General features: G+C 34.1%; 1 protein-coding gene across 3 annotated transcripts in view; it reads right to left on the bottom strand.

Moving 5' to 3' along the window:
• Window positions 1-850: 850 nt before the first annotated feature.
• Window positions 851-11,342, bottom strand: part of BTBD8 (BTB domain containing 8) — a 125,709-nt gene continuing 115,217 nt past the window's right edge. For all 3 annotated transcript variants that reach the window (XM_032247881.1, XM_032247882.1, XM_032247883.1), the window contains 5 exons: window positions 9,348-10,056; window positions 8,995-9,082; window positions 8,458-8,600; window positions 4,360-6,690; window positions 851-3,095 (listed from right to left, as the gene is read on the bottom strand). In XM_032247881.1, the coding sequence (XP_032103772.1) occupies window positions 2,626-3,095; window positions 4,360-6,690; window positions 8,458-8,600; window positions 8,995-9,082; window positions 9,348-10,056 (3,741 nt within the window). In that variant the 3' untranslated portion in view covers window positions 851-2,625. The remainder of the gene's footprint in view (window positions 3,096-4,359; window positions 6,691-8,457; window positions 8,601-8,994; window positions 9,083-9,347; window positions 10,057-11,342) is intronic.

Here is an 11,342-nt window from a genome sequence, read left to right as displayed (position 1 = left end):
AAAAATGGTATAATGGAGGCTTTACACCCTTTCCATAAACCTCATCAGTCCACTCTAAGCAACCCAAATCAAAATAAAATATTTCATATGGAGTTTTGCAATCTCATGTAAACTATGTACAAAAAGCATCTTTAAAAAATATATTTTATTATCTGCAACATATTAAGTGAAACCAAAGTACTCGCTATGCAAGTGCATCTTCAAGACAAGTCCCTTGGCCTACACTTCCAACTAGATTGCAGCTAAACTCCTCCCTAGAAATCCTGAAGCAGTCACAGACTATTACTTGCCGTAAGCAGCTTTCTCTAAGCTGTTCCTGACAAGCCATTGATAGCTTCTCCTTCTGGGCCCCCACACATCTGATTATATACAACTGTTATCTTACTAAAAAACAGTGTAGTGTGTTATTTTCTCCTTTGGTTTCTTCTACAATGGTAGCTCATCCAGGGAAAGGATTCTACATTAGTTTCCTCATATATAAAATAAGAAGACATATCTCATAGAATTAAATGTGTTAATGCATTTTTAAAGCACTTATCACAGAATCTAACGTGTAGTAAGTGCTAAATGAATGTCAGCAATTCTTTTTCAATTTATGTTTATTAAATGATGAAGCACTAGTACAAAGAGTCCCATAGCAAACAGACTGGTAGATGTGTGGTTCACAAAAGAGCATGCTATGAAAACACAGTATGTCCTGAAATTCTCTGAGCGGTTACTATGTAAGCAAAATGGCTTCCTAGTTATCTATTTGCAGATGTGATGTGAAACTGAATAGATTTTAATGTTTAGCAGTTTAAGAAGATTTTAAGACCTTAAAACTGGGAAAAGAAATTAAGTTTCAATTATAAATTTGTGAACTTCTGAAAAGTGTATTGAAAGTAACACTTAAAACAGTTTCACATTTGGAGAAAAAGAAAACATAGTGTCTTGGGAATTTGTGCTGTCTTTATAGTATTCTTTATACTGCAAACTATCTGCACTGCAAATTATCTGTAAGTGTATTTGATCTCAGGTTTGTGAGAAAAAGTGTGTTGTGTGGTAGAAATACCAAAATGGTATTACTGTGGGCTACACATATTGAATAGGGCTACAGGTATTAAATCCTAGCCCACAAATGAGCTGTGGAATCTTGGGCAAGCTCTTAATTCCTCTGGGCATCAGAGCCCATCTTTGGAATTTGAAGACATAAAATTCTCATTCAGCTCTAAATTACAAAGGTTTTATAATACCGTATTTTGAACTTTTTCTTACATGATTCCCCCCATATCCTCTTACTAGAAACTTTTTTTAAGAGCAGAAATCAAGTCTTATTTTCTTTACACGCAAGTGCCAAAATCCAGAGCCTGTTTCTTGACTTTGAATTAGTTAATAATTGTTCTTGAACGAGTGCCCCTCTTCACAGCTTCTAGTTAAAAAAAAAAGGCATAGCAAATTTATGGTATAATAGGTAGAGAAACTAACCTTAACATAATTATATTAGAACAAATTATTGTGCATTAATGACTTGGTATTCAATACAGTTATAGATTCTCTCTATTGTTATTTGTTGAACACTTACTAATTTAGAAAAGGGATTCTAAACTATTAACTTCTGACATATTTCAGAGAATTATGAGCCACAAAGCTTCGAGGCTTATTTATGAAGTCCCATAATCCTACAGGCAGTATCAATATTCCAATATCAAAAGTACCCAAGTACTTGTTACAATGCTACCCAAGTAGCATTTTATAGAAAAGGTTTTTATCTTTGACTTACTACCAAAATTACAGACTGAAAGGCAATCTGATCAAGGAAATAAGGAACTGGCATATACTGACACACCAAGAAAGCAAACATGAGTGTGTGTGCACATACATACACATACACACAATTTAACTTAATTGCCTCATATACTCATTTTCAAGTTTATAATTAGTGCTGGCTTATTGCAGGTGCAGTTCCAACACATCCCTAACATGGAATGGAAAATGGAGAATGAGTGACTACCTGTAAAGGAAGTCTATGCTTTTGAACAAGGGCAGATTCCCTTCTCTGGATATACCCCCCAAAAGAGAGAGACAGGAAATTCCATTTCTCTTGTTTAAGTCATGGTGTGGCTGAAATTTGAGATGCACTTGCTTCAGAATTTCCTGAACCTGAATTGTTGGGAAAGTTTTTCCCCAACACTCAGCTATCAGCCTCAATCACCTAAATGTGAGTTTGAATGTTATTCACAGAAAACTCTACATGAATGGACACAAGCACAGTAAGTTTTTTATTGTTAAGTTACTATGTTACCATATGCAGAGCAAAAAGTAAAGGGACTGATCTACTTGTGCATTCACACTTTAAATTCCTGAATAATGAACAAGTGAACAAATGATCAGTTAGGAAAGGAAAACTGAAGCAAGGGTTTCCTTACGAGTCTTCTAATTTCTGTAATAATTATAGAAAACATGCTCAAAAACTTTAGAAAAACATTTTTCTATATGTATTAATAAACTATGTTGACCTCATTAAATTGGAAAGACTTAATATTAAGGAAAGTTTGTATCAGGTAATGCAATTACCATTTGGATATAATATAGGCATCAAAAAAATAAAGGAATGGCATAGTTTAAATTTTTCCAAAATGTTAACACTTAATGCTGAGTTTCCAGTTCCAGAATTGTCCACTCCCCTTGAGGTGAACAATCTTCAGAGGAAAAACTAGCCATAGTGATGCTCGCTGAGGAATCATCAAGTGGAGATGTTAGTTCACTCCATCTGTTCAAAGTGTCAATATGTGCTATACCCTGAGGTTTTGAGCTGTCTCGTGCTAAAAGTAGTGTCTGATTGATTAGATACTGTGCTAAATTTAAGTCTTCAGGAACGGAATTTGTAACATCTAAGTTTGAATCCTGTTCAGACAGCAGTTGCTTTAGTAGTGTCCAATCTTGTTTAGCAAAATGTTGGTCATCTTCAAAATCCGTATCTGTAACATGTGTTTCTGATTCCACTTTCTGCTCAAGTACTTCTATTACATCCATCTCATATATTGGAGAGAGGGTTTTTGAAGGCCGGTGGTCATACATGCAGGTTTGTGCCAGTGTGTCACAATCATCTATGTCTCCTGAAATAATTCATAATACTACACAATGTAAAAATTGCACGTTGGTACCCTTCAGAGTTTTGTAGAATATTAACACAATATAACAGTGATAGTCCAAAAAAAAAAAAAAAAACACAGAATGGGAAAAATAACATTTATACAAAATTGACAAGATTTTTGAGGCATTTATTTTTCTGTGTTAAAAATTCAAGGGTAACATTTAGCAGCAAAATCAACATAGGCAACTAACAATAATTCTCCATACTTTAATTTGAAAACTTGTGATACAGAAAACATGATTTAAACATAAACATAGAATGTGCACATATATCTAATTCACTACAATAGAAAAAAATTAAAAAAAAAAAAGACATAGTGTTTTGATGACTTTCAGAGTAAGTCCATTGCAAAAGGGGAATAAATACATTTTACCTAAAGGCTTATTTGTATATTGCACATGCAAAGGAAGATGCAAGCAAGGACAAACAAACAAAAAAGTACAACTTTAAGGACCTCCTTATTCTTCCGATTTTGCTGAACAGGAAACTACTGTTTTCTTAGTTATGATACACAATAGCTACTCAGCCACTATTGCATATTTTAAAAGTGGGTCATTAGTCTGAATTACTATAAGGAAGACAAAAACACAAAACAACTAGACAGAAAATCATCTAAACAATATGAAATAAGCCTGGGCTTTTTTCATATATTATCATTGCTTCTAAATATAATCTCTTTTAGGAAATTCATCTTTTTATTTGAAAATTTTAGAATAGAGAGATTCTGAAAATTTTAATCTCTGTAAAATGTATATAAATTGTAATAATCAATCTAGTTGTTAAAATAGTTCAGTGCTTTTAGTTGTATACTACCAGAGTTATTGCACAGGCCTCTTATATACTATCAAGTCTATAAATCATACCCAATGTATAATAAAATTTCTAATAGTCAAGAATTCTTGTGTTAAATTATACATAAATAACTAAATAGCAGCAAACTAAGTTTTTATTTTTATTCTTTCATGTAAAATCTCTTAGTAGGTTACCTCTATCTAATAAAGAATCAAAATTTTTACTAGATATTACTTCTTCATTAGGATTTTAAGTGAACAATAAAGAATGAATGGCTAATTTTCATATTAAGAAATTTTTCATTTAAAATTTTAATGTGTTGCTTAAGTAATTATTCTATCTGACTAAAATATAACATTCAGGGCTTCAAACCACTTTAAAATTTTATAAACTTATTTTCTTATGCATTTAGCATTTCTATTTCTGTACATTACCTGCAGATAAAGCAATATTAGCTTTTTCAGTAGCTGTAGAATGGCTGTCTTTCACTGGACCTTCCTGAGACTGAACTTGACTCCGAAAGGAGTCTAGGGATTTTGTAGAGTTGGTCTTTGGTATGTCAGAATTAGGTTCTCTTTGATGAAGCTCCAAATGACATGGTCTTTCTTGAGATTTTACATCACTATCCAAGAATTTGCCACATTGCTGAATGTCATTATCCACACTGCTTCCATTGTTTACTTTTTTATCTTCTGGAAGAAGCTGTCTGCCTCTTCTGGATAGGACGTCTATTGTGTTCTTTTTTTCTGTGGCTGAAACACTCTGTTTATCTTTTCTTGAAGAATCAATGCTACTAAGATCCAAGAGAGTACTTTCATTTTTATATACACTATTGCCTTTATTTTGTTTACATTCTAAAATATTATCTTCACTTTCTTGTGAGAATCTGGAATAGCAGGTCCTTCCATGATGTTCATGAGAAATGCCATCAAAAACATCAGAAGGTGAAAAAGAATCTTTAGAAGGCTGAAAGGGAGTATGGACTTCTCCTTCATCAGATCCCAGCTCTTCACATTCATCAACTGAAAGTAAAACTGACCTTTTAAACTTTTTATTTGCAGAAAACTCATGGCTTTCATTTTCAGTTGCATCTTCAAAAGCTAAATTAATAATTCCCTGAAACTGCTGAGGAGCTGGGTTAGATATAGGGAAATTCTCTGCAACATTTTCAGCTTCAGATCTTTCATCTTCTGTTTCATCTGCTGAAGAAGATACCTGATCTATTTCCTGAGCAAATTGGACACTGCCTCGTGGAATATTTTCTTTTTCCCTAGGGTGAACTATTGCAGATCGAGACCAAACTTCTGGCCTTTTCCTAGGGATTTCATCTTCACTTGTTGAATTAACTTGGAAAAGATCATTACTACTTTGCTTTTTCATTTTTACTTCAATTCTTAAATTACTATCATAAATTTTTAATTCTTCAGGAGTACTGGTATCACTGCTACTTCTTCCAAGAAAATCATGGCACAGCATAGTGCCACATTTAGAGATACCTCTGTCATTTGACCCATCATCATCCTGAGACCCTCCGGCATCATAGTCTTCAGATCTGGGCTTTATGTCATCGGAGGATGTGGTAGCACTGCCAGTGTCAGATTCAGGACTCTCTCTCTGATGCAGAACACCAGTACTCAAATTCCAGTGTCCCACAAATGGAGTTTCTGGAGTTTCATGGCTCTCTGGAGATTCTGATGTTTCCATATTTTTAGGAGAATTTTTTCCTGATTGCTGCCCCAAAAAACACTTAGAGGAAACATCGGAGTCTGCTGTAGCATGCTTGTCTTCATCCATAGCAGAGTCATCAGATAACTTACTAGGAATTGTCAGTTCTTCCACAAGAACTTTAGATTTGTTGTCTTCTTGAGCAGAATTTAAGGTACCATTTGTCCTTTCAGAAACACACAGTGAAACATCTTCAACACATTTAATACCTGATTGTTTGTTTGTATCTTTTCTCCCTACTTGGTTCTCCCTATCTGATATCAAATGGATTTGCCCTGCATTTGTTGAGTCTAAATCACAAACTGGATTAGAGTTCAAGGAGTTTTCATTTGGTTTTGAAACGATGTATTTTAGGGCTGTGGGGCTATAAAATTTTGAATTTACATTATCACTCCCATCAGAATGATAACATATATTAGCTGCATTGCAATGATCTGTTTCATTGTGATTGGGAAATTTTGTTTCACTTTTATCTAAACAAATCTGTTTTGATTCCAGTTCATGTTTTAATGATTTATCCAGCTTTGAAATATTTAGGCATTCTAACACCAGCTTCTCTTTTCCTTGATCATTTAATGGCTTTTGTGCGTCAGGCCTGCAGGATGACTTGAATGCTTCTGCATCACTGATTTCAGATGCAAGATTAACGAGAGACTGGTGAGGCTTCTGTTCAGAAACGCTGTCCTTGTTGTTATTATCACGCACATCATGAAACATACTTTTTTGGACAACAGATATTTCACTTTTTAAAGGTCTTTGAGAGGAAGGCTGAGTTTTTGCCATAACCTGCCCAGGAAGCATTTTCTGTTTTGAATCTTTATTATTCAAAGTTTCAGCTTTCTTTGACTGATTTAGATTTTTAGGCATTGCCACTATTTTTGCATTAACTTTAGGCAAAGCTGTGTGTACTTGCTTGACCATTTTTCTCTTAGGTGCTTGTTTTTCTGTAGTTGTATTGTGGCCCAACTTTGCCATATTTTCATCAGACTTCCTTGGAGAGACTGAGGATTTTACTGAGTTTGGTGACTCTCCTAGGGATCCTAACAAAAGTTAAGAGGGTATATTCAGAAATATAATATCACCTCCAATTTGTGAGTAAAATTTAATACTTGTTTTAAAATTACTTCAGAAAAAATAAAATCAAGAACACAATTGAAGGGTAACATATCTGTGATCAAATGGACAAGTACAGATTAGGAATCAGTTACATGATATAATAAAAAAATACTTTTCAATTAAAAATATAGAGGGACTACTCCAGGGTCCTAGTAAAAATTACTAAAGTAGGATCTCTCTTCCTCAAGTAAAGAGACTTGATTCATATGCCAAAACTGGATTTGCAAAAAATATATGAGAGTGAAAAAATCGGATTTTCTTTTATCAAAGGAGCAAGAAAGGTCTTCCCTTTGAAGTTTTGAAAGAAAAAAAAATATGTTCTACATATCTGAAAAGGAGAATCAAGCTAAATATAAAAAGAACTGTTACTATTGTTGCAGTTGTTTTCTTCAAATATGAATAAAACCAATTTACTCGTCATTACCAGATTATTATCACTGTAGCTCATTAGGGTTAACAACTTGGATCTCCTTGGAAACTAAAACTGCTGACTGGAAAGAAGGCGATTAATTTGGGGAATCCATTTGTTTACACTGGTGCAAGTCTTAAAGATGATATTTTGGACATTCAAATCTGTCAAACAGAATTATCAAATATTTTGAAATGTTTAATATTTAGCTATTACTAGGATATGAAAATGTTCTCTCTGCCTTATTTTTGATTTTCAGTATTAATTCATAATCTAAATCAAAAGTGTTTTTAGGATTTTACAAACTGCTCTTACATATGTGAATGCTTAGTGCATAAAACTAATTTTGAAAATCAGTTATTATGTTAGCAAATTATGCAATCTGATCAGTACTCATTTCCTTTTCAGAACACTGAAAAACAATGAGCTCACACAGATTCTGGAGAGGAAACTCTTCCTCCTTATGTGTTACAATTGTTTAGACTGCTCTATTGCTTTTTTTTTTTTTGAGATGGAGTCTCACTGTTACCCAGCCTGGAATGCAGTGGCACAATGTCGGCTCACTGCAACCTCCGTCACCCAGGTTCAAGCAATTCTCCTGTCTCAGCCTCCCAAGTAGCTGGGACTACAGGTGCATACCATCAAGCCTGGCTTTCAGCAGAGATGGGGTTTCACCATATTGGTCAGGCTGGTCTTGAACTCCTGACCTCAGGTGATCTACCCACCTCAGCCACCTAAAGTGCTGGGTGGGATTACACGTGTGAGCCACCATGCCCAGCCTGCAGTATTACTTTTTAAATAGCTCTTCAGTGCCAGTTTTACAAATGGAATTCCTATAATTATCAGTGGAACTTTCAAGAAACGTGGGCAAAATATTTAAAAGGACCAGAAATGCAGATAAACTAGTGACTCCCTTAATTATTTCTCTCACAAAAGACAATAAAAACCAAACAGAGGCCAGGTGTGTTGGCTCATGCCTGTTAATTCCAGCACTTTGGGAGGCAGAGGAAGGAGGATCACATTGTGATCACGCCACTGTTCTCCAGCCTGGGTGACAGAGCAAGACCCTGACTCAACAACAAAACAACAACAAAACCAAACCTATACCCCAAAACACCTGTCTGAAAAGTAAAAGTATACAATCTCATCCCTATAGTGTGAAACAAATATAGCATGAGTAAAATCATATTTTGCTGATATTCTACTGAAGTTCCAAATCACAGTTTGGCTTATCTAGTCAAGGAAATAATATTCAAGATATCCAGTACTATTTCAGCTTTACCTTGAGTTTTAGCAGCAAGATTAGATGGGGTACTCTTTGTCCTCTGCTGAGCTGCAGCACATCCATCACTAGCTCCTCTTTTCTTCAAAATTGCCTGTGGTGCTGGCTCACTACATCCTTTTCCACTGACCTTCTTTAGTACACTAAGAAAAATTATTTGCATTCAGTATTACACAGAGATTCCAAAACATGAACTTTTTAAAAGACCAATACCTGAGTTTTTTTCAAGAAATAAAAAATATACCTCTACTGAAAATAGAAAAATCATATGCTCATAAACTGTAGATCAAGTATAATAAAGCAATGTTTAATCATATACCATGGTATATATTAAGATATTATTTTAAATATTGTACCTCAATCATCATTTTGTATATACTAATTTCTTTTAATAAATAAAAAACTGTTAAACTATTGTGTAAATACATTAAATTTTTTAAACAAAAAGATATTTTAAAAATATTTAGCAAGCAATTAGTATATAATTAACTTTGAGGGAAAGCTAACAGATAGGTAAAATACTGAATGAAGACATACCTGTTATTTATATTAGTGTCTTGTTCATGAACACTTTTTTTATTGGAAGTTCCATTAGTAACTCTTGAGATAGGTCGAGATTTTATGGCTATAAATTAAGAACAAGTGAGTCATGAGATAGAATACAATAAATATGTAACAAATATGTGTAAGTTTACTGGTTAGACACTATAAACAAAATAAAACGTTAAAGTGGGAAGGACTACATTTTGTCTCAGTTTGCATAAATACATATAAATAAGTATTCTGTAGGCATTTATACTAAATAAAAGCCCAAATACAGGTTTAGGGTTTTTTTATTTAAAAGGAACGTTAACTGTCAGAAGACATTAAAAATGACTGCTAAAACCCACCTACAGTGGAATTTTTGACACTATCTACACTGCTTTTTGCCATCTGTCCCGGAGAATCACAAAAGGGTGGTTTATGTCCAGAAGGCTTATCTTCTCCTATTGATCCATTTTCTTTTGGTTCATCCAGACATTCAGTGGAAACTGAGAATTCCATGCTTGAATCTGTGGATCTCCTGGAGGGTCCTGCGATGCTGAGGCGTGGAGAATCTTTCCCTCTAGCTTTCTTCAAAGGCTTTGCTTTGGCTTGCACATTTAAGTTTCCCGTGAGTACCTTGGGCCTGGCACCTGTAATTTGCCCTTCCTGATTTCTCACTCCTTTTCCATTTAGTAAATTCTTCTGTCTAGTTGCTGCTGCTGTTGTTGATCTTTCCACAGCTTGTATAGGTGACATGTTGTCCAACTGTGCATCATCACAGTTTTCTGTTTTGGATTTTATTATAGTTTTGTGCTTTCCAGAAACATTTCTTCCCCCAGTTTTTAGTTCTTTTGTAATCTTAGATGTAATTTTTGTACCATTCTTTTCCTTTACATCATCTTGCTTCAGCGTTTTATTTATACTATTTCTATTGGTACTTGATGAATGTCCAGATGCTGCTAATCCATCGGATTTCATCTTTTTATTAGTAGAGAGATAACTCCAACACTCTTTTTTGTTATTTCCCCTCCAAGATTTGGTTTTTATGACACCAGAGTCAGAAACTTTTCTTTGCTATAAAGAAGAAAAAAAAATACTTTGTAATTTGACTGAAGTCTTTAACATATAATACTTTATGTTTCTGAAAGCCAGTCTTTCTAAGAAGAAAAAAAATGGAAAGATCACATTATGATTTAAGGTCAAAGCCTGAATTGTCTTCGATGATTTGGATCAAAACTTTATGTTTCAGATACCCTTAATCAAATCTGAAACACAGCATACAGTGCTTATTTTAAAGGCATACTATTCTATTAAAGTAAATCAATAAATAAAAGATTTTTTTTTTAATTTATGAAGTTTTGTTAGAGATTAATATCTAAAGATTCAGGATGCCTTGAGGAATGATAATATCCAGCATTTTTTGGAAGGCTTACTCCCATGTTTCATGGTACATCTTTTATATACATCATCTCACTTAATCCTCACAACAGTCCCATGAAATAGTGTGGCTGTTTCCATTTCTTAGACAAGAAATTGGGGATTAAAGAAGGTATGTGATTTACCCACAGTTTCATGCTGGTTAGGGATGGGACCAGGACTTGAGCTCATGATTTAACCTCACACAGAAGTCATCTATATGGCATAATTTGAGGGACATTATAAAGATTTTCATTAAAACTTCTCCCTTCAACCCTATTCCAAATGCCAGATATTTTATTATTAAAGACTTAATCCTCTATGGGAAGAATACTTCTTGGAGTCCTTATTTTAAAAAAAATTTTATAAAGGCTCCCAGGAAGCACAGCACACTGCATCTGCAAAGCTTGGTTTTCGGAAGAATAAGATACTAGAAAAGTACTGGCTGGCTGTAGGAAGTGAAGGAAAAGGGATCCCAAAAATAGCTGAAACAGGCTAAAAAGGGACAAAGAAAATGGCACTGAAGATAAACATACCTACTTCATCATTTTCCTTAGAATCAACCTTGATATGAGAGGGAACAAAAAATATTTTATTTGGTAGAAATTCTAGAACAATATTTTAAGATAATATTGTCATTCTTTATGTAAGTATGGAAATGCTTCCCCCCACCCCTGCTTTGGAAGATGTATAAGATTGTAGAAGTCTGTAGCAGAGCCTGTGCACTCTTCATCTTTTGTATCAAAAACCCTCAGCACCATGTCACATATTGGACACTCAAAAAACAAAACACACAAACAAACAACAACAACAACAACAAAAACAAACGTGATCAATGTTGTTAAAACTGGGCATATACTGCATATTTTGATATGCGGCTTAAGATCTATTTCTAAATATGAAAAGCTTCCAATTACATTAAAAGTTGTTAAAGATAAAATAAC

The sequence above is a fragment of the Sapajus apella genome, unplaced genomic scaffold (genome assembly GCF_009761245.1).
Source record: "Sapajus apella isolate SASKATOON/1434 unplaced genomic scaffold, GSC_monkey_1.0 scaffold64, whole genome shotgun sequence".
NCBI lineage: Eukaryota > Metazoa > Chordata > Mammalia > Primates > Cebidae > Sapajus > Sapajus apella.
Note: the sequence above shows the minus strand (reverse complement) of the source record. Positions and strands in the feature narration are given on the sequence as shown.